Source organism: Onychostoma macrolepis, chromosome 20 (assembly GCF_012432095.1).
Source record: "Onychostoma macrolepis isolate SWU-2019 chromosome 20, ASM1243209v1, whole genome shotgun sequence".
NCBI classification, from domain to species: Eukaryota; Metazoa; Chordata; class Actinopteri; order Cypriniformes; family Cyprinidae; genus Onychostoma; species Onychostoma macrolepis.
Window position 1 is genome coordinate 16,944,285 of NC_081174.1, and position 23,694 is coordinate 16,967,978.

Here is a 23,694-nt window from a genome sequence, read left to right on the forward strand (position 1 = left end):
CTACCCATGAAAAAATACTCCTCACATTTTTATAGCGAAGTGAAGAAATATTTAGGAAGTCCTTGAATGTCTAAACTAAGGAAGGTTGTTACATTTAGACAACTTCTGGGGACAATTTTGTCCATCAAGTGCAGCTAATGACACATTTTCTCCTAACAATCGACAAATCTCACATCTTTAGTCTTTATCAAACAGGCTTAGATCCATCTGTGAAGACATGCACGTCCTCTTGTTCAGTCATTCACACACTTCCTCTCTCACTCTTTCACACACATACACTCGCATACATCCCAATCCCAACAGGGACATTATAGCACCATGAAAATAGAATATTCCCACAACCCTTTGTTGCCTGGTTCGTTCTGATACGATTCCTCCTCACAAGAGAAACAGGAAACCAGGCAGGAAAGGTTTCACAAAGCAATTCTGTGGCCCTCTCTACAAACTTGCAGCTTTTGTGCATCTCACATGCAAAAACATACGCCTGTACACACCAAACATCAATCACTAGTCATTAGCATGTTTTAAAACCATAAAGATGAAAGGCATTCCAACAATCAGGCTTTTCACCACTGTCTATTTCTCATTTCCAGTTTTCTCGTGGTGTTCAGGGTGTGATAGTGAAAGACAGAGACACACTCCTACTGAGCCAAAATCAAAACCAGATGTGCATGTGTTACTGTATGAGTGTGTGTTTTCTTGTGTCATACCTCGAATATCCTATCACTTCACCAACGCTGAGAGTATCAAGTTTGGGAGTTTCCATCAAGATAGGACAGTTATGTGTGCATGTGTGTGGGAGACAGAATAAGAAAAATAGCACACAAGCGAGCGACTGTGTAAAAGATACTGAGAGTTTGGGGTGCAGGAACAGGGAAGAGGTCTCACCTCCAGTGTCTGCATCAGTGTGGGTTTGATAGCATCTTTCATGAGGACTGCCAAAGCCCCGGTTACACCCTAAGAAAACCAAAGAGCAAAGAAATATCAGAATATATTGTTCATAGCAGTTGTCAAATGTTTCTATGATAGGGCTGTTAGTCTGTCACAGTCATGAAATTGACTGATGATTTGCGATTAACAACTAAATATCCTGTTTTTTCATATTGCTTACAGTGCAAGTTTTATACGAATACACATCATTTACATTTAACTTAGATTTAAATATTGCATAGGTTTACATATATTCACAATAATTTCAATATTTTGTGAAGATTCACACTGCTGTTTTTGGAATGTAGACAACATGAACATTATATTTTAATTATATCTAAATATAAATTAAAAATATTTAGTAATCATTGTTTATATACACACAGTGTAAGTTTATAGATAAGATTTTTTTTTTTAAGTTTTAGTTAAAAAAAAAAAAAAATACAAAGTCTCTTACACTCACCAAGACAGCATTTGATCAAAAATACAGTAAAAACTGTAATATTGTTAAATATTACCATTTAAAATAATTGTTTTTATTATAACATTTTAAAATGTAATTTATCCCTATGATGGCAAAGCTGAATTTTCAGCAGCGATTATGCCAGTCTTGAATGGAAAACAGTGTTTATTTTGGAAAAAATTATGCTTCTTATGAATAGATATTTCAAAAACATCATTAATTTGAAAGAAATTTTAATGTGACTTTTGCTCAATTTATAAGTAGTTAAAGGGATAGTTCACCCAAAATGAAAGTTGTCATTAATGACTTGCCCTCATATGCAAGACTTTCGTTCATCTTTGTTACACAAATTAAGATATTTTTGATGAAATCTGAGAGCTGTCTGACCCTGCATAGACAGCAACGCAACTGACACGTTCAAACCCCAGAAACGTAGGACATCGATAAAATAGTCTATGATATTTTAAAATTGTTCAAGTTAAGGTTGAACCACTGTTGTCACATGGACTATTTTAATGATGTCCTTACTACCTTTCAGGACCTTGAACATGGTAGTTCCCTTGCTGTCTATGGAGGGTCAGAGAGCTCTCAGATTTCATCAAAAATATTTTAATTTGTTTTCCGAAGATGAACAAAGGTCTTACAGGTTTGGAACAACATAAGGGTGAGTAATTAATGACAGAATTTTCATTTTTGGGTGAACTATCCCTTTAACAGTGCTCGCTCTCTCTTTCTTTCTCTCTCTCTCTCTCTCACACACACACACACACACACCAAGTCATCTGTAGTGATCGGCTGGCCATTTCTGCTGCTACCCACAACCATACGTCCCAGTCTGGCCCGCATATCAGCCAGTCCATCTGTCAGAGCAAGGATAGCCATGATCTCGCTGGCCACCGCAATATCAAACTGGGTCTGTAAAAACGAGAGGGGAAGATCACATACTGACCAGCACACAAACATATTACAGTGATGATTTAGGTGATTTCCATCAAAATGAGTCGTCACGATATAGACAGTGGAGAGATTTGTCAGAAACACAGACACGCAACATCTGCCAAGTCTGGTTCTTTATCACATACAGTAAACTGCTCCCACATGTGTCCAAGACAACTCCAGCTGGAGTAAAAAAACCGAGCTGTCCTGGTTTAACTCTCAGCTAATAAATACTCCCCCAATAAAACAGCTGGGAGCACAGGAGTGGTGGCCAGATGCCCTATCTGGAGAGATGGGCCGCTTAATACACACCACTTGTGTCATCATTACTTGCCATTTAACTTGCATTTACAGCACCCTAATTGCTGAGATGATCTACCTTAAGTAAATGTTTGCAAAGGCTGAGGAAACATGCTTCAGTGCTTTTTTAAATTTCAAACACACACACTTGCTTCTACTGTCTTTCCAAAATACACATACATTATAGTATACTGTATGTTGCTCAAGAACAAAAGTACAAGGCTGTAGTGCACATTTCAGTGGTTTTGGTACAGAGGGAGGGAGACAAACAGCAGACCAGCTCAGAGGGTCTTTGCTACAGTATGTGTGCAGTAACGCCTTTATGAAACATTTGCTTTTACTTAGTGTGCACCTCAATGGGAAACAGTCTGTTATCTGCTTGATTTGGTTTAAAAGTCATTCATTCTGATGGCCGTTGACATACTGAAAGACTTAACAGATTCCAGTTAAGGGAAATATACATAAAAATGAGAGAGGGATGGAGAATGAGAGATAAATAATCACTGAGGAAAAGTGACAAAACTTCTACACTGTGTAACACACATCACATTTAAATGTTGGTTAATAGAATCAGAAGTTTGAAGCACGTACCTGGCGAGAATGGCCTTTTTCTGTGTTAGCCTGGCCAACAGTGATCTTACGCAGAAATCGGTCATTGGTATCAACAACTATTTGAAAGAGGAAAACATGTGTTAAGAGAAAACAGAATAAAGAATCAAAAGCCTGTGCTTCTACCTTAGGGTAGTTCACCCAAAAATAAATTGTGTGGTCACTTACTCATTCTCATGTCATTTCTAACCTGTATGACGAAGGAGAAATTAAGGATGTACTTTGCTTCCCATTTATTGTAAATCCTACAAAGCTTTCAAGCTATAAAAGGACATACTGTAAAAGCACCATAGAAGTAGTCAACATGATTGGTGCACTATTATAAACTCCTCCTGCTGCTCCTGACTACATGCTGGCAGATCACAACAGCTACAATCATCTCAGTGAACACTTCAAAATGACAACTTCACTCATTGCATAATTATGTACACAAACTGTGCACAAATATAAACTACAAAAAAAAAAAAAAAAAAACAACATACTGGCAATAACTATTTGAGGAATGAGAGTGAAGTATGAAGGACAAAGTTCCTCAATGAGTGAACGGTCCAATAGCATTGAAAAAAATGTAATTTGTGTCAAACAGGTTGACACAATGACAATTCTCATATCTGGGTGAATTTTTCCTACCGCAATTGAAACATTTCAAGACATAGGATTTTTTTTTTTTTTTCCTAATAAAGCAATATTTTTTTTCATGAGGTTGCGATAACATCACATTGGTTGGCTCAAGTGTAGCAGAGTTGTGTTTGAAGACAATGGCTGGAGAGAATCACGTCATGAGGGAACTCAGCTGGATGCTAAGTGCTGCAAGCTGAACAGATTTTGCAGTCACTGCTGAGGAGACGTATGAGGCAATCTAATGAATCCCAAAAACCAATGACCTAAAGAGACCCAGAGGGATGGACTCCAAGCAAAACCATAACCTTGCAATAAGCATGCATTCCTCAAAGACTTTTTGCATTTGTGTTTTTTTTTTTCTTGCAGCCAAGCTGAATGTAGGAGGGTACAGTATGAGACAAACACAACTCCCTAAGGGCCAGGAAGTTGGAAGGGAAAGAATTCAACCCTCTGGTATTTTCTCATAGAAACAGAACAATTATTATAAGCCTCATTTTAAACATGTCATGGGCAACAAAAATTACAACAGTGGTTTAGTCTGCTTTCTGGCTGTCTCTCGTATTCCTCTTGAGTATCGGTTTCAATTCATCCATCCGTGAGAACACGGTGTACATGAAGTACAGCATAACATACAGCACAGCCAAAACGTTTCATCTGAAGAGTGATTAATAAACAAGGAAAGACCATGATAATGTAGTCCGAGGATCATTATTCACAATGATATCTTCCCATAATGGACCATGGGAAACCTTAATGGTTTAAGCATTACATTAATGAACGTCACTTTGAGAAAGTTGTACGGATTGTCAGACCCTCTCTGACACACAGAAATTCGCATTCGCAGCGGGAGAGAGATGTAAAACTGTTCTTAATCTTCCAGGCCCCTCATCTTAGTGTGCACTTTTGAACCGACAGAGTAAATATCCCATCAGTCACTGCAGCACTGTCTTCTGAATGTAGGGCTAAAGGCAACAGATGTTCCCAGGCGGCCATGAGTAAAACGGGAAACACCCCAATCCAGATGAATCTCTTCCCCCAGTGATCGCAGCTATCAGACGGCACTGCGCCATAACCAAATAACCAAAAGCAGAAGGTCTACATTTGGCATGCCTTCCAGGTGCGAAGAGTAGACTCGTTATTGCATGTGTTCAGGAGGGACTAGTTCTCAAAAATTGCTCTCAGATGTAACGACATGGCTAGTTTATAGCGCTTTCCCACTGGCCAATTCAAACAGAAGAGTCAAATCTGGCAATCGCATTCCAGTGGCCACATATTGTGTCATCATCTTGCATGCTTCAGCTCACTGTCTTATACATCACATATCCTGTACCACAATCTCTAAATCTCTTTCTGTTACTCATCAGGCATTGAGGGATTCTTGTAAGAATGTACCATATGCAGAACAGTAAAGCTAAATCAAATCTAAATTGCTCAAGCTCCTACCTCTCTGCCATGTGACCTTCTCAGGGTCAAGGTCAAGACGGACAAATGCCCTGACCTCTTCTGTTGTGAGGTCACTGGGGTCAGATTTGTTTATTCCAAGACGCTGAAAACACAGGTGAGGAAGAGACAGATACAAGTGCAATGATTATTATGATGAAAAAGCTGTTCATTCATATGAAACAAACCTACTATTAAAGCACTTTCATTACTGCAGTTAGTTTTGGCCTTGACTCAGAAGAATAATTTAGGAGATTTTTCCCAAATTGCAAATATTTTGCTATTGGAGGCCCCAGTACAATCATAAATATCTTTCAGACTATCTTTTTAATTAGATTTCTCTCTGAATCACTGGCCGTCGCTTGTAAATTTACCAACTTTGCCTTTCCAAAATGTAAGTCAACCCAGCCTGTCCTGAGCAAACATAAACAGTTTGTGTTTAGAGGAGTCTCTCAGCTTATCTGTGTCACAGCCAACATAACACAACACTTGACTTGTTTACTTAAACAAAAAGAGTGAACCACGTTAACAGCTAGATTTGCTGTGAATTACAGCCTTATAAGCAAGAATTGCTCATTTTCGCAGTAGCTGCATGAGGACCCCTGTTGGTTATCTGATGTACTGCTTCCAAATTTCTCAACATTTTTACCTCCCCGTTGTCCACAATGTGGATTCCACATTTTTTGTTTTCCAGATGTGTTAAGAGGTGAATGTTCTTCAGGGTTCCCATTTATTGGATAAGTCCTATGGCGTTCTATATATTGGCCACCAAAATACTTTTTCCAGGTCTAAAAATCACACATTTAAATTTTTTCTTTCCAAGACCAATGAAGGTCAGAGGTACAAAGTCTTGTCCGGACTTACTTGTAGGCGATCCATCTGTATAGGAGAGAAACATCTCACGCCATTAACAGACGGCACTAGTCTGCTGTACAGGGCCTAAAAGACACAAAAACAACTTATAGCTGAATACTTAAAGCATTAGGAAGTGATATATGCTATTACTGAATCAGAAAGAATACTCTTTCATGACACACTAACTATTGATGAATCATAATATTAAATCCAAGGGAAACCGTTCTGTGTGAAATCAAAACATTATGATTGCAGTTGTTTACCTTGTCTGATTGAGTAGCTTCATGGAGAATGCGGGCATCAATAGCTGCCGCCACTAGATTATTGGCTGCAGTTATAGCGTGGATGTCTCCTGTGAGGTGGAGATTAAACTGAATGGAAAAAATAAAGTGACAGAGTGAGCAAGCTGTTTTCTGAAGCTTCTGATAAAGACAGTATCTGCTCTCACACATACACACAAACACATTCAGTGTTGTCCAAAAGTCTGAGATCACAGAAAATATGGGATTAAAAACATAATATAAAATTAGAAATAAAAAGCCTTATTATTTTCATGCATGCTGTTACTCGGACGTATCATATAACAAATTACGTTATTTTTCCATTGAAATTTTTCAAAATGATATGCTAATATTTATTGGTAATGAGAAAAAAAATTCAATTAGAATTTTTAACAAACCCAAAACATTTTCACCAGTGATCTCAGAGTTTTGGACATTGTACTTTATTTGACTTGGTCTCAATGGCTGTGTGAGTTTTTTAAGGGCTGTCATCAGTTGTGGCATACTAGGGAAAGGGCTTTGTGATAGCGGGAGACAGGATGTCTGTAGTCACTCACCTCCTCCATAGGAATGACCTGCGCATATCCCCCACCCGCCGCTCCTCCTGCAGGGAGATGAAATAATGAAGCAGGCTGACAAACACACAGCAATGAAAACACAAGACAATACGTCTGATAAAGCCAGACATGAGCTCGAGCCAAAATCTAGTGAACTGCCTCGCTGTGCACTGCCTAAATAAGCAGCATCCTAACTATCATAAAACATTACAAATGACTGGTTTGAAACTCTACATACTCTATATTTATACATATATCCATAGATAAACTATAAATAAATATATAAAAAGCATGCATATATAAATATAGATAAATTGTAATTATAATAAAATTACATTATGAATTTAAAAATACAGTGTGTCTATATATATATATATATATATATATATATATATATATACATACACAAAGTATATTTTTATTTGTATATTTACAATAAATTCAAATTACATTTTATTTCAATAATTAACTGTCTAATTTCATTTTTAATTCTTTTTCAGTACTGATAAATTTAGATTAACATTTCTCTCCTTTTCCACCATCTTGGATTTATTTGTTTTACTGAACTCATTGCAGGGCATTTTGGGATTGCCTATTCTACAAAGGACAAGTTACAGTGCCTTAAAATGAGTGCATCTTAGAAAGTTGCATAAATATAATGCCTACATTTTGGAGCAACCTACAGGAAGTGCATCTGTGATTCCCTGAAATGTTGTTCCGGTACTTATTGTTATCTATATACTACAATATTAAACTAAGGTAAAGCAAACACACAAAAACACACCTTTGACACCAAACGTTGGGCCCTGGGAAGGCTGTCGCAGGCAAGCAAAAGAGTTGAGCTTTAGATGAGCGGACAGGGCCTGGACAAGACCTATGGTCACTGTACTCTTCCCCTCACCCAGGGGGGTGGGAGTTATACTGAAAAACATAGACAGAGAACATCAACAACACATGCTTTCCCACATTTAAAGGGAGAAGGTTGTGACTATACATCTATTCATTCTTCTGCCTTTCTCTTTTCGTTTTCCCTGATCTCACTACATTAGACTGCCGGCATAAACCCTCTCCCTCAGTCTTTGTGGAGCGGCTCTTTTGGCAGCGCAGTAAAGGCATGCCAGTGGCTGACAGTAATTGAGTAGGCTGGGTGGGGAGGGCAGTGCTGCTTCACAGCGTCTGTAGGCAGAACAAAGAGCGAGACTTAAAGAAGGAGAGTTAAGGGGAGAGGGAAGGGGCTGCTGATAAAGCCAGGGGTCTGCGCATTCCCCACACACATGAAAGAGACCCTGGGCCCCATTTGGAACTGACCGAGCCACGCTTCACACACACGGATGAAAGGGAGGCTTCTGGTGGGTTCAAGAGCCAGCAGTAGATAAGATCCCTGGGCCCACCAATCACTCTCTCTAGGAATTTAGAGGCAGAGTACAAACGTGTACACGGACGTGAGCGTGAAAACATACAAACATTGACCTGAAGTTTAAACCCATTTCTCTTATTTAAGTTATTTCAATGCAAAAATGATCAATCTATCTGCCATTAACTGATGAAAAAGATTCCAGTGTCTTCAAATTGACAGATTAAAACCTGTTCAACAAATTAAGTCAATACAGTTTTGGTTCAACTTCGTTGTTCAATAAAAATGTGTATCATTACTTTCGTATTGTATCATTTCAGGGTGTGTTCACACATGTACTTTGGATCTTTTAGTTCTTTTGGTCTGAACCAAAAAACATTTAGTCCTGGTTAGCTCGGCATTCATTCATTTTTTAAGACTGAATCTAAAGATACAAAACAAAAAGCATAAGGATAAGGTGATAACCTGATTAGATAGCTTTATTAAAAAAAAAAAAAAAAAAAGACCAAATATCCAACACAATGCTTAGTGTCAGACTAATTGTGCTCGTTGCATGCGTGTACATATATATATATATATATAGTGGTATTTCTACCAGCTTAAAACTCACTAAAAAAAGCTTATGAAATATGCATATGAGTCAAAATATTGCCAGGAATTCTTGCATGCAAACAAAGATCTGCTGTAAAAACCAAACCAATCAAATTAAACTAAACCTTCCAAGCATAAACACACCCTTAAATAAGTAATATGAGATTAATTAAACTTCAATGAAAGTAAAAACTGATGTCACACCCTGCCACCAGGACATATTTGCCATTAGGCTGATGTTGGAGGCGGTTGAGGAGGGACAACTGGACTTTGGCTTTGGTCTTCCCGTAGGCCTCCAGCTCCTCTGGAAGCAGTCCAATCTCCTGAGCCAGCTGGGATATGGGTTTGGGAGTCTGTGCCCTGGAGATCTCTATATCACTGAGGGTTACAGAAACATGCAAAAAGAAAGATGGAAAGACCAATTAGCTCCGTGCACAAATGAACAAGAAAAGGTCTGAGTGATGCATATTCTGTAGAAACTAAAAGGCAAGGCTGCTCGTACCTAGGCACAGGTGAAAGTGGTTGGAGCTTTAGTGGGCAGAGCCTCCATGGCTGGTACTGCTGTTCTTGTATCCACCTCCTGCTGCTCCTCACTACATGCTGGCAGATCACAACAGCTACAATCATCTCAGTGAACACTTCAAAATGACAACTTCACTCATTGCATAATAATTATGTACACAAACTGTGCACAAATATAAACTACAAAAAACATACTGGCAATGACTATTTGATTTGGTATAACACTACCATTCAGAATTGAACAAAAGTGACAAAGATTTTTATAATGTTACAAAAGACTTCAATATCAAATAAAAGCAGTTCTTTTCAACTTTCTATTTATTGAAGAATCCTGAAACCCTGTCTGCACAAAAATATTAAGCAGCACAACTGTTTTCAACAATGATAATAATAATAATAGTTTATTGAGCACCAAATTCAAATCAAATTAATGTTTCAATGATGCAAACAAAACTTAATTCTGCTGTAAGAATGATCAGTTTTTCAAACCAGCATATCATAAGGATTTCTGAGGGATCATGTGACACTGGAATAATGCCTGCTGAAAATTCAGCTTTGCCATGCCAGGAATAAATTACATTTTAAAATATATTCAAATAGAAAACAATTAGTTCAAATTGGAATAATATTTTACAATATTACTGACTATATGTATTTGACAGTATTTATTTATTGATCAGATAAACGCAGCCTTGGTGATCCCCTTTAAAAAATAAAAACTTATTCCCAACTTTTGAATGGTAGTGTGTGTATTAAAAAAATGCACCTTTATAAAACTACAAATAATAGTTATAACTGTCAAATAAATTAATCTTTAAATTGGTAAATCACAGGTTCTTAAGGTTTTATATTAAATTGATAGAATAACCTATCCTATTTTAAAGACTTGAATAGAAAGAAGAAACAACAACAGGCCTCTCACCTGCATTCTTAGCGCAGCACTTAGAGGCCCAACTCCTGCACCAGATTCAGCTTCAGCCCTGTGCTCCCAGCTGTCAGGGTGTTCTAGGAAATAAGATCACAAGTATGAAAAGTTGGCCCGGACTGAGCATCTAAGGAAATACAATTAGTGGTGTCTTATTATGTTCCCACACTAATGGAATTTGTGGGTTATGGAGGAAATAGCATGGGCCTCTATATCCATTAAGATCTCCTGGAGATGGCAGGTAATGAAAGGTGGAGAAAACTGCGTGCCAAACTTAATCGGCTTCAGAGGAATCACATGCTTGTCTTTCACATCCATGGAACTACAATTATAATAGCTTCCTCGATTCTCAAATGGAACTTCTCAAGTAAGGAAGGGATGAGGGAGGGATCTATACGTTTTATTTTAGCAAAGTAAAAATCAGTTGTTATAATGAATGCCAAGCTTAATATCTTTACTTTGAAGAAATATACCTTCCATTAGGGCTGAGCTGAGGTTGATGACTGCCACACCCGGTCTTAACCAAGTGGGTGGGAGGCCCTTGTGGTCGGTCTCTAACAAAATCACCACATCCGAAACCATGACCTGAAAGAAAGAAAGTTAGTGTATGCCTGATATGATTTATCCAGATGTCCCTCCTGAAACAAAGCAGCATTGCCCTCTGCTGCTGAAAATAGCAAACTACACCTAAAACTGACCTGAAAAATAAATCTCCCAGTTATCAATTTACCTGTTTTTGCAAGTGCTTTGAGCTCCACTGGCAGGTTTGCACCATCATGCCATTGTTTTGCAACAAAAATTGAAGAGTTGCCTTCAGGGGTCCCTCAACACCCACCAGCACTGCCATCTTACCAATCAATGGGGCATCTAAAGGAGTGTTACAAAAAAAGTAAATACTGTATATTTAAACTGGCTCTAATCAATTCACCATAAACTCAACATTACGTTATGCTACAATAAAACAACTAGCATTCTAAAATCTGAGGTAAGATATTTTTGGACAGAAATTAACACTTATTCAGCAAGCACACATTGATCAAAATTGACAGCAAAGGCATTTATAATGTTACAAAAAAAATAAAATCCTATTTAAAATAAAAACTCTCTCTATACTGAAAAAAGTATCATGGTTTCCACAAAAATATTAAGCAGGACAGCTGTTTTCAACATTTACAATAATAAAATGTTTCTTGAACACCAAATCAGCATATTAGAATGATTTCTGAAGGATTGTGTGACACTGAAGGCTGCTGAAAATTCAGCTTTGCATCACAAGAATAAATTATGTATTAAAATATATTAAAATAGAAAACAGCTATTTTATATTGCAATAATATTTATAAATAAATTAAATTCATTAAAAAATAAAATAAATAAACTTACAGACCCCATATACTTTTGAAAGGTAGTGTACATTCAATTTTCGGAGGATATTTTTAATATATAGATATATGGGACATTCTACAGAATTGGTCTAAAGTCAGAGTTGGAAATGTCTTGAAAAAAATGTGTATTTTTCCAAAACATTTGTATGCATATTGTATAATATCCAAGGTACACATTTCTAGTAACTGTGCAGTTAATTCTCATATTGTATTTTCACAAAGTTTTGGAATATTTGTCCTCTCCCCAAATTGGTCACTATCGAAACACAGTAATAATAATACCAACAATACCACGAATGAAGTAAGACCCTTGAGCAAGGTACCAAACCCCCAGCTGCTCCCCGGGCACTGCAGCATTGGCTGCCCAAGTGTGTGTGCACTTGGATGGGTTAAATGCAGAGCACAAATTCTGAGTATGGGTCACCATACTTGGCCACACGTCAAATAAATAAAATAAATAAATAAAACAATTTAATTAGAAGGGTTATATTAGATTTTGCTTACATCTAGATTGTAAATATATTTTTTGGCTATTTTATTAAAAAAAAAAAAAAAAAATTTTTTAGAGGTAAATCAATATTTTTTCCTTTTTTACTTTTATATAATATTTTACTTTTTTCCAATATTTCAAGTGTAATTTATGAGATTTGTTGTATTTTGAATACAATTTTTCTTTGTAAAAGGCAAGAAGTTGATCACACTGATTTCAAAGTTAAGGATTCATTAGTTTGAATATACATTGAACCAAAAACTATCATAACATCTTAGTTGATAATTCAGTATACTTTATTTTTGACAAAACATCCCATGTTTCGATAGTGACGGCACATTTTCGGTAGTAACCGTAATGCTTTGGTAGCAACCACATCACATTATAGAATTTTAACTCGCATACTAAAATAAAAAAAAAAAAAAAATTGCATAACTGTACTAAAATTTAGTTTATTTTCCCCAAATATGAGGATTGTGTGTTCCCTTTTGTTACTACCGAAACAATGATGACATGTTTCGGTAGTGACAATTCTATGGGATAACAACCAAAAAACAAATATGTCAACCAAAACTCCACTAAATGTTTCAGTAGTGATACTTTTGAACCTAGCTCAATTACTGTGGGACAGCCACCTCCCAACTGAAAGTACCCATTAAATGATGATTTTATATATCATAAGCTTACTAATATTTTAAATATCATTGTGGGTTTCAATAGATAATAGAAGGATCTTAATAAACATCTAAGATTTGAATACTTAAACGCTTTTTAAATGTGTTTTTTGGTTGTGGGACACCAGTTTTCACCAATTCTGTAGAATGGCCCATATAAATATGGATATTTGCTTAGTACTCCATTCAGTATAATTAGCAGTGTTTATGAAACATTTCACCTTTTGAATGCAAATGTAATAACATACTGTATGCCGAAATGCATAAACAAACAGATACACACCGTGCCTGGCAAGAATCTCCAGCACAGCTCCAGCTACAGGTGAAGCAAAGCCGTCTCTCTGATCCCCCAACACCACACGGCCAACATTAAGATCAGAGACCCTGCAAACACATATAGGCCTATGTGACGTTGTGTGGAAAACATTCAGTTTCTACCCCAAAATTACACTTCTTGTTGTACTTTATTCAATTAAATAAAGTAAATGTATCTATAATACATTTTAAAGTATCCTACAATGAATATCCCTGTCATAAGAATACAATTATTTTTAATTTATTCCACGGTCTGTCTGAATACTCGATTCTGATTGGCTGGCAGGTATGCATTAAAACCGTTTAATGCACAGGTAGTTCCAAGTCAGTTTAATCACCGTTCCAAATTAATGCGCTGCTTTAATTGATGCACACAAACCCACACACATCACTCACACACACACACACACACACAGAGAGAGAGGTTAGAGATCGCAGATTGCGCTGCACACACACACTCAAACAAACTTGTCAACGCTGCCCCGTGACTTATTAATAAAATAGCCTAGAGATACTAGATCGCTACATTATATTCCTCAGCAACGAGGTGGTAAACTCGCTATTCTTGAAGTAACTAAACACGGCTTGATTGTTTGTAGAGAGACGTGCAAACGCGTACACACAGTTGCATCTCTCTCTCTCTCTATTTCTCTCTCGATCGATAATTAATTCAAATAAATGCTATAATACATTCAAATAAATGTGATCTTACTGCACTGTTTCATCTCTGTGTCTGATTTGAAGTGGGCAGAATGCTAGCGCTACCATCTAACGAGCCGTAATTGACGAAAATAACCATAATTTTTACCCTTCCGCACAAATATTGCACTGCAAAGAGCAATACTAGTTTTAACTTGTCTATAACTTGGCAAATGACCATGGAATAAGTGGGATAACCAACGGCTAGCCGTGCATTAAAGGATTTTAAATGCACTTCGCGGATGCAACCAATCCTTTAATGCACGGCTAGCCGTTGATTATCTATCCCTTACATATACCATACAATATCATGGCAGATGGGAAACATTCATAGCTAGAAAATTCTCAAATCAACCACCATTGGCACTATTATTTTTATTTTTGGTTACACACAAATAGTGAACTGTAAAAACTGTAGCTTACCCATCCACATCTTTCTGTGGCTTGATGGCATTACGGACACTTTTGGAGAGGAAGGACTGAGGAAGGTGTAAAAACATGCCATGAACACGAGAATCCTCATTTAATCTCAAGATCTCCTCAGTCACCTGCAGAATAAAGAGGATAGTTTCTGTTTAATCAAAAAAGCAACTCTAATTTGCTTTTCAGAATTTGCAGCATCACTGACCTCTTCCTCTGTGCACTGGTGTGGAAGACAAATCTGCATAACGTTCAAGCCGATCTATGTGGATACAAAATCAGCAGGTATATAACACTGCATAAGCTATTAATTTTCCCATTAATCTTATCGATAGCAAAACATCTACTAAAATGTAACGTAAAAGTATAATCTAAAGATTAGTGTTATTTGTATTTATTTATTGTATGTTGAACAGAAGGGAAGACAAAACAGTTATACCTTTCCAGCCATTTTCTTATTCACCTCCAGCAAACCGTCATCTTCACCAGCCTATCATAAGTAAAAGCAAACCAGCTTTTAGTGTCTCAGATTCATTCACATAGCACCAGATACACACTTTTTATCTAAACCAGGGGTGCCGCAGCCCTGCAGAGTTTAGTTCCAACCCTGATCCAACACACAAACCATCTAGTTTTCAAATTAGCCTGAAGGATGTGATTAGCTGGATCAGGTGTGTTTAATTAATGTTGGAGCTAAACTCTGCAGGGCTGTGGCCCTCTAGGAACTGAGTTTGACACCCCTGGTCTAAACACAAAGACACACCTGTATGATAGCCAGTGTAGGTTTGAGGCCTGGGTTGGTTTCTCTGATAGCTTTGAGCTCCTCTCTGCTCCTCTGAATAATGTCACTGTAAATGAGATGGACACAGAGTGCATATTTAACAACGAAGCACATAGAACATGCATGTTCATTAACTTCCACTTAGAGAACAAAACTTTTCATTGAATGAACATAAGACACATCCAATACAATTAGTACAACATTAGTTTTTATTATTATTATTATTTATTTTAATTTTTTTACTTATCAAGCTTATGAAGCTGATACACATTTTAAACAACTCGGTTATCTATCCCTGACTGCACTGTAGGAAAAAATCAATTTTAACCATGTATTAAACAGCACTCCATCATTTCCATTTGCCTGTTCTTGACTGCTTTTTAGTTTTTATTCTCTGAAATACAGACTAGGAACCTCAGATAGAAGCACAGCATTAGCTGCAAGTTTTAGACCGAAACGTGTATCATTAATATTAACACAATGATTGCTACTATAAACAAAAAGAAAGGTTTTTTTTTTTTTTTTACTTCCACAGCCAAGTAGATCTTCAACCTCTCTTAACACTTAAAGACAAGTTCTCCCTGTGCCTGCCCAGATGAGGTTTAAAACTTTTATACTGGCATCTCTTCCACACAAATCATAACTAGACTGGTGCTCAGTTTTTAACTATGACAGAAAGCAATAAAGGCAAAATAAATAAATAGTGATCAGTCTTATTCGCTCAGCTGATTATAATAATTTTAAGCAGGTTGGCCAACACATTTTGACTAGCAGCAGATTTAACTTATCTTGTCTTGTGTTATCGTGGAGTCTATTGCATCACTGTAAGCATCCTTTGTAAGGCTGGCAGCAAAGGCATCTTTACTGATTATTTTAACCCTCTGTAGCAGATACCTGACCTTTGACTCTGTTTACAGACATCAAAAAGATGCATAGGGTTCACTTGTAGGGTTTGATTGGGCAATGATACACAAGTTCCACACAGTTTTCATCTGTTAAAGACTTTCAGGGGAGACTGTGGTAACACAGTTCAATTAGTGTAACTCCGTTTTTTGAAAGCTTTACTATAATACCCATTTAATTAAATTGGGTCCTGTAAATTCTTTATATTGCATTCTACTTCTATAGTCTTACAACATGTCACACTGGAGATGGTCGTCGTGTACGACAGAGATTTCACTGGTGTAGCAATATATTTTCAAAAATGGTGTTATAACTCAACCTGTGTTACAATACTCCCATGTCTTTTAAAAAATAAGCTTTTCCTGTTTTAAATGTAGCAAAATCCTATATTACGCATAGCTACTGACTGTATGAATCTGTAAATAATGTCGGTATCGTGATCGCACACATACACTGTAACACTGACCTACAAATAACGACATGTTTTCAGCCTTAGTTAAAACAAAAGAAAACTTGAATTCATACAGTAACACAATGATAATATGCAGCTGAATTAGCACACAACACAGTTCATATTAAAAAGGGTGTATAGACGAAGACTAATGGGAGGCAGAAGTTACATCAGCTGGCGGCCAGACACCGGTAGCACGTGGAAACAAATCAACGCCAAGACAATAGATATTTCAGTCCAAACTGTTATTTTATGATATTTTAGAACCAAACTGTTACAATCACAAAAGTCATTCAGCGTGTTTTAGAAAATAAAAGTTGTGTCGCATTTAGGTTTAGAGACTTTATAGCGTGTGTTTTATTCTTACCAAACAGCACTTTCACACAGCGGTCCATCGTTTTTTCGTGGATGACTTTTAAAACTCGTTACCGTTTCATTTGTGCCGCTGGTCGAACTAGCTTCCCGAACCCATGGATAAGAAACCGCGCTGTTATCAGGTAACGTTGTGAGTCTTTTCTCAGAGTTTAATACTTTGACACCCGCTCTTGATCGTCGTATACTGGCGTGGCTCCGATGTGCATGGCGAAAAGCGACCGACAGTCTCATCTTTCCCCTAGAAAACGTCCACCGGGTCTGGGGTCTAAGCACAGTGGTGTCTGGTCTGATGCTCAGGTGATCTTGAGCAGAGCTGGACTAGCGCGTGCGTGCCAGACAGAGCGACTGCGCGAGCGCGCGTACTGCAGCCAAAGAGGAAACGCCTGAATAATTATTACAAGTCTGAGCAAGACAAATTACTCACATGGCATTGGGCAACTCTTTTCGTAACCTTATTTTCTCTCTCTTTACAAATCCGTATTACAGATTAGTATTTTTTATTTTTTTGGTCCCACTTTATATTAGGTGGCCTTAACTACTATGTACTTACATTTGAATTAATGTACTTATATTTAAAAAAATACCTATATGTAAGTGTGACCTTTTTTTTTTTTTATAAAATAAAAAAATATGTTTTGTTGTTTTAATAAGTGATAAGTGGGTTTGGTTTAGGGTTACTTGCATGTAATTATGCATAATTAATTGTTATTATAATAGTAAGTATATGTAACATGTATAACAAGGACACCTTAAAATAAAGTGTTACCCAAATGTATTTTTTCCTGAGATGAGATGAGATGAATTTTCAGCAGCCATTACACAGGTCTAAAGTGTCACATGGTCTTTCAGAAATCATTTTAACATGCTGATTTGCTGCTCAAGAAACATTTCTTATTATCAATGTAGAAAACAGTTGTGCTGCTTAATGTTTAGTGGAAACCGTGATACATTTTTTAATATGCTTTGATAAGAATAAAGTAAAAAAAAAAGATTTTTTTAAATAGCATTTATTGGAAATAAAAATCTTTTAAACAATTATTTATGTGTTTACTGTTACCTTTGATTAATTGAATGCATCATTGCTTAATAAAAGTATTAATTTCTTTCAAAAAAATAAGTCTGACCCCAAACCTTTGAACAGAAGTGTATGGGTCAACAGAACAGAATTTACATTACATCTTCCTGTTTATTACGCATCACCATACATTACACAGTTGTCCCTGGAACAAAATTTTAACAAAGTATTATATAGCAACATCCTTTTAGCAACTTTCTTTACAATATAGTCAGAAAAGTTTTTTGTATCTTGGCATGTGTTATTTTAATAGTTGTGAGCAGGGGACATCACGTTTCACACGAGGTGGGCACATGGGATCTAATTAGGGTAACAAAATTACACTCTAATTTATGACATATGCTACAAAACTTTGAATGAATGCACACCAAATGAGACATAGCTGATAAAACATTTGTGTACACATGAAATAGTTGAATCCATTACAACTAACCATCATCCAATACCTAACTTATCTAAAAAATTTACAGTTATATTGACAAGATATATTTTACATAAGAATAAACACTTGATGAAGGGCAAACCACAGAAAAAAGGATTTCCAAATCTCCAAAGGCACAAAATGAGTTATTTGCCACAACTGCAAGCTGTAAAAATGCATGTTTATAATAAACAAAATGTAAATATTTGAGATACTTCGGGTTTCAACCCCCACACACACAAAGATGAATATAAATTAGCAAAAATAAGGAATAGGAACAAAAAATTATAAAATAAACAAAAAAAGCTGATTACTTAGTATGCATTTTTTGACATTGTGATATCTGTGTCCATGTCATCGTTTCCGGAAGAACATTTTCTTAAACGGATTGCTCCTATCATGTCTCTTGGCTCGCTCCAGCTTCACAAGGACGTCCCTGACCTCCATCTCAGTTGACTGAACATTGGTGTGAATGTAGTCTATCATTGAATTCTGCTCTTCTACTAACATGGCCACATCCAGAAAAACCTCATGAAGGCTCTGAATGCGTCTCTCCAACTGTAGCAGTTCCGTATGTCGGCTCTCGATCTGGATGAGTGCAGACTGTGCCGTTTTACCTTCTGAAACCATGTTCTCACTGAAGATGTTCCACTGACCGCTCTCCAACATCTCTTCGATCTGGTCACCTGTGACCTCTCGGCCCACAATCTCCATCTGCCGTTGAATATACGCCTTGCAGGACTCCCTATGGCTCATCTCAGCGTCATTGTACTCCACCATGGCATCACGGAAACTGTTGCTTAAGCTGGCGTACTGTGTTCGGGCGATTCTCGTCACCGGTGAATTGACGCCATACTTTCCCTCTAACTCTTTCCTGTGGGAATCCATCTTGCGAAGGTGCACGAGCATCTCCTGTCCACGAGTTTTGATGTCAGCTGCAATAGCATTAGAGTCACAGGTATTAGAAGCACTAGAGCAGACTGTGCCTGTAAAAATATGCGAGTTTCGCTCCCTGAGACGCTTAACTTCCAGGCGGATGTACTGAATCTGACGGCGAGCCTCCTGTGCCTCATCAAAGACAGCTTCCATGTCAGGGTTGGTGCTGGGGTCCTGAGGAGGGTCAACATAGTCTGTGTTTTCTGATGGAGAGAGAGCTTGGGCAGTTTCATGGTCTGCTGCAGTGCCATTAGACAGTGATACTGCCTGGAGATGTCCAAGTCTGTCCCTCATGACTGGAATATTGAACTGAAAAAGTTTAAAACATGTTTGGTCTATAAATTCATTACAAAGCGAACACACATAAAACAGCAGCCGGTAAAATATACAGTTGGCTATATATGGGTAACAACAAAAAAACAATTCTAAAAAAAAACAGACGTAACCCACATGTAAGAATGTTTTGACTTGTGGAAAAGTACACTTGTGTCACTAAAAACCTGTCAGACAAGATAGACTTGTTTGTAAGTCCACGTTTAAAAATAAAAGTTTTCTTTTACTCTCCTTACGTTTTCTATTAGACTCTGCCTCATTATCATGCATTTTATATAATTTGAACAGAAGGCAAAAACCGCATTTTTATTAACTGTATTTAGTTATACTCAATAAATAAAGGGGAAAAAAAGAGTTTATTGATTTAGTAGCTACATAAAAAAGCGTCAACCAAATATTATCCCAAATACGTACAATCAGACTTGACATAGGCATCGCATCACTGGAGAAAATGTTTTAAACTCTTTAATTACACCTGACCTACGTTTAATGCTTGGCAACACAAATAGGCTACTCTACAAATAGGCCTACCTTAAATTATGTCCTTCTCTGTGTAATCTTTGCAAAATCCGCTTTGCAGGTTCCGAAAATCACGCTATTATCTGTCCAAGAAAAATAAAAATCACATTTACATTATTTCACCTCTTCTTGTCCAACACCGCGCGTACGTGATGACACAACACACAGACCCCGCCCCAAGTCAGGTGTGAAGAGATCAGTCAGGTGTGTCCGACAGGGGGCAGCAGAGACGAGACACTTCAGATGCGATAAGAACTGAGGGAACGTGTAGCCTACTCAATGTTCTTTTTTATTGTAAATAAAACACTCATCTTTTTTTCTTTTTTTTCTTTTTAATGTTAATATTAATGGATGTAGGCTACATTTTAAGTCTACTGCAATTGCGCTGGTCGTGTTGTTTAACGTACAGAGGATAGCCAGATTAATTGAGAAAGGCAGATAAGAAAACAGAAGAAAAAACAAAACATATTTAGTATAAACAACCAATATGCACATTCCCCGACCAGTTGGTTATTATATGCTAATAATTTAATTAATTATTAGGCTACAATTAATTATATTTAGGCTATTGGAAGAAAATATTTGGTTTTCTGTTTTGCCCCTTACATTTTTTAGTGAAGAAAATTTCAGTTTAATTTCTTTAGTTACACAGGCGAATCATCTACTTTCTGTCAACTATAACCTACACTCAGTAAATTAAAGCTCGAAGTTGCTCAAACGTTTTAATCCTTGACTTTGCAAACATTTGTGCAAGTCAGGGCCCAATATTAGGCTTCACAATTTGTTTTAATTAAATGTATTATACGACATGGAAGACATAAAGAAGGCATCGTACTCGGTCCCGTTTCGCAAAACAGAGATTATGTCAAGTGTCGCTGAGACTCACGTCTGACATTCTATTCAGCGAACAGGTTTGGCGTCACAGTTACGCCCTGGAACGCGCATTCCTTGCAGCTGCAGCCTTGAGATGACATATCGACAGAAGTGCTCATAATTTTGGACAAAAACATAAGGTAAGTACTTTGTAGAGAATGCCAATGAGTTTCCTTCTTTCTTTTCATCTTTTTTTTTCCAGCTCATCCCTTCTACTTTACTGATTTATGGATAATTAGGCTATTCCTGTAATAGGCCTAAATACATTCGTTCGAATGCTGTTAGTGTAAAAATGTAAAATGCTTGAAAATATAGCCTATACAACATTGTTTTATAATGAAACAAATGGTAAAATGCTGGCTTGAGAAACTTAATCTTTAAATCTTAAAAGATTTTTGAGAAGTTGGAAGAGACAGGTTAATGCATTTATCTTGTAAATTGTAAAGCTATTTTTGTTCGATGTTCGATATTTTTAGCTATCTTATTTATACGTTTCATAGTAAAACAATTGAAAAGAACACCATATGTAAAGAAACAAAAGCTGAACTATCAATTCAATCCATTCAAACTTGTTTGGTGAGTGACGCCAGTCAGAAATAGTTTCGCAGATGAACTTGTTAGACGTGTGACTTTTTCAGTGTTGAAAAGGAAGTATTATCTCCCCCTTTTACAGTCAGTTTCAGAAGGTACACAAGGAATGAAAATGATTTTATTCTTGAAAACAAGGACTACATGAGGGATAATGATGTAAATATGAACGTTATCATTATGCTATATTGTTTTAGATTGTTTAGCCTACTTCAGATCACATATTTTCTATCACCTCTGGTGGCACTGAGTGTCCTTTTCCGTTCATTCTCCCCTCTAGCAATCATGAGGGACAGATTGGATCATCTTCAGACCATTTCAGAGTCTAAAACCCAGCTAGAGGAGGTGAAATCAGACTCCTTCAGCAATGTGGACCTGGAGGAGGATTTCAGCCAACAGGCAATCATTTTTGACAACAGTGATGAGATGGACACTGTGCTCGATGAGGCTCAAGACACTAGACGTGAGATTCAGCTCATCCGCCTGGAGGTGAAGCGTCTCAGGGACCAAAACACACGCATACTTAGCGAACCGACTCGTACAACTCACGTAAAGCATGATGCCAATGTCATCGTAGGAAACATCAAGACCCGTGGACAGGACGTTCTGGCACGTCTACAAAAAATGGACGCCCACGCCAAAGAGCTTGAAGAGGAGAATGGCATCAACTCAGCTGTGGCGAGAATCGCCCGAACACAGTACGCCACCCTAAGCAACAGCTTCCGAGATGCAATGACAGAGTACAATGATGCTGAGATGGATCACAAAGAATCGTGCAAGCGTCATATTCAAAGGCAAATGGAGATTGTGGGCCGAGAGGTGACAGGTGACCAGATTGAGGAGATGCTGGAGAATGGTCAGTGGAACATCTTCAACGATAACGTCATGTCAGAAGGGAAGACGGCTCGTTCAGCGCTCAACCAGATTGAGAGCCGACATCGCGACCTGCTGGATTTAGAAAGCCGACTCCAGAGCCTTCATGAAGTGTTCATGGATGTGGCTATGCTTGTAGAGGAACAAGGACCCATGACAGACTACATCTTAAACAATGTTCAGAAAACAGATGCTATGCTTGGTGAAGTCCTTATCAAACTGGGACAGGCCAAGAGACATGACAGTAACAACCCATTCAAGAAAATGTTCTGTGGATGCTTTCCATGCGCTAAAACTTGAGTGATTTTGAACAGTGAGGACTTGTGCAATGGAGGGCTGACTTTTGTTTTTCAGTTTATCATTTTAAAAATGGGTAGCCAGATATATGTAGGGAAAAGGACCATAGTTTTCCAAAACTAAGCTCTCTGAGCGATCATTAAACCTGATGCTACTGAAGTGAACAATAACATATGACAGCAAATTAAACAGCTAAAACAAACCAAAGAAAGACAGTCTTCTCAACTTCACAACATACAGTCCTTGCTATTTGCCTTCATAAAAAAATGCCTTTTCATTTGCAGTTTGAAACTTGTAAACATATATGTAAATGCTAGAAATTGTGTAATATTGCAACATATGCATAGGCTATAATTTATTAACATAATTTACATTATTATATCTTTCATCATTCTAATGCGGCTGAACTGAATACGCACTTTCTAGACCTTTTTACATTAAATAATCCGGAATATGAAGCATTTGCCATGTTTTGCCATGTTTTCAGTGCAAGTTGATCACTGTTTTTTCAGCCAATTAGTTTTTCTGAAGCAATATCAGCTAAATAAAAGATCTTATATAATTCTTACTTGCTTTGTCTTTATTATTAAATTAATTGCATGTGGCAAAATGGTTGGGTCTTTATGGTTTTTCAAATGTAATTAGTATACTGGATTATCAGAAAATATTCTTGTTGATAGGTAGGCCAACAATATATTACAAATCTTTAATGAATTATTTTTAATACATAAGGCTATTCTTTCATCTTTATGAGTCAACTGGATATATATACAATATCATCAACAAATAAAACATTTTCACTCTTTTTAGTTTGCCTTAGCTAGAATGAGGAAACAGAAAATAACAGTCTAGGGTTTTTAAGTAGGCTACTTTAAGATAAATGTGTTGACTGTGCTATTATG

General features: G+C 37.1%; 3 protein-coding genes across 5 annotated transcripts in view; 1 reads left to right on the forward strand and 2 right to left on the reverse strand.

The window, feature by feature from the left end:
* The window catches only part of mthfd1l (methylenetetrahydrofolate dehydrogenase (NADP+ dependent) 1 like), a 37,003-nt gene extending 19,758 nt beyond the window's left edge, over window positions 1-17,245 (reverse strand). Inside the window, exons 1-19 of one of the 2 annotated variants that reach the window (XM_058756496.1) lie at window positions 16,870-17,245; window positions 15,131-15,215; window positions 14,807-14,857; window positions 14,576-14,629; window positions 14,371-14,495; window positions 13,217-13,317; window positions 11,115-11,251; window positions 10,858-10,969; window positions 10,382-10,464; window positions 9,440-9,537; window positions 9,142-9,315; window positions 7,777-7,913; window positions 6,993-7,039; window positions 6,418-6,525; window positions 6,164-6,238; window positions 5,303-5,405; window positions 3,221-3,297; window positions 2,168-2,308; window positions 889-957 (exon numbers count right to left, since the gene is read on the reverse strand). In XM_058756496.1, coding sequence (XP_058612479.1) covers window positions 889-957; window positions 2,168-2,308; window positions 3,221-3,297; window positions 5,303-5,405; window positions 6,164-6,238; window positions 6,418-6,525; window positions 6,993-7,039; window positions 7,777-7,913; window positions 9,142-9,315; window positions 9,440-9,537; window positions 10,382-10,464; window positions 10,858-10,969; window positions 11,115-11,251; window positions 13,217-13,317; window positions 14,371-14,495; window positions 14,576-14,629; window positions 14,807-14,857; window positions 15,131-15,215; window positions 16,870-17,108 — 2,016 coding nt within the window. In that variant the 5' untranslated portion in view covers window positions 17,109-17,245. The remainder of the gene's footprint in view (window positions 1-888; window positions 958-2,167; window positions 2,309-3,220; window positions 3,298-5,302; window positions 5,406-6,163; window positions 6,239-6,417; window positions 6,526-6,992; window positions 7,040-7,776; window positions 7,914-9,141; window positions 9,316-9,439; window positions 9,538-10,381; window positions 10,465-10,857; window positions 10,970-11,114; window positions 11,252-13,216; window positions 13,318-14,370; window positions 14,496-14,575; window positions 14,630-14,806; window positions 14,858-15,130; window positions 15,216-16,869) is intronic. The other variant, XM_058756497.1, reaches the window with a different exon arrangement.
* A 647-nt stretch (window positions 17,246-17,892) lies between these two features.
* stx11b.2 (syntaxin 11b, tandem duplicate 2) lies at window positions 17,893-20,329 on the reverse strand. Its single transcript, XM_058756245.1, has 2 exons — window positions 20,174-20,329; window positions 17,893-19,618 (listed from the first exon to the last, which is right to left on the reverse strand). The coding sequence occupies exon 2, from the start codon at window positions 19,601-19,603 to the stop codon at window positions 18,728-18,730; it is 876 nt and encodes a 291-aa protein (XP_058612228.1). The 5' UTR covers window positions 19,604-19,618; window positions 20,174-20,329; the 3' UTR covers window positions 17,893-18,727.
* A 278-nt stretch (window positions 20,330-20,607) lies between these two features.
* On the forward strand, window positions 20,608-23,360 carry stx11b.1 (syntaxin 11b, tandem duplicate 1). Of its 2 annotated transcripts, none has more exons than XM_058756200.1 (2): window positions 20,608-21,174; window positions 21,903-23,360. In XM_058756200.1, the coding sequence occupies exon 2, from the start codon at window positions 21,908-21,910 to the stop codon at window positions 22,793-22,795; it is 888 nt and encodes a 295-aa protein (XP_058612183.1). In that variant the 5' UTR covers window positions 20,608-21,174; window positions 21,903-21,907; the 3' UTR covers window positions 22,796-23,360. The 2 variants fall into 2 exon arrangements, with proteins under 2 accessions (XP_058612183.1, XP_058612184.1); XM_058756201.1 differs by lacking the exon at window positions 20,608-21,174 and adding an exon at window positions 21,185-21,781.
* Window positions 23,361-23,694: the final 334 nt, after the last annotated feature.

What these genes read in the sequence shown, in the direction of transcription:
- stx11b.2 (XM_058756245.1), bottom strand. Translation starts at nt 19,603, where the DNA reads ATGAGGGACAGACTTGGACATCTCCAGGCAGTATCACTGTCTAATGGC.
- stx11b.1 (XM_058756200.1), top strand. Translation starts at nt 21,908, where the DNA reads ATGAGGGACAGATTGGATCATCTTCAGACCATTTCAGAGTCTAAAACC.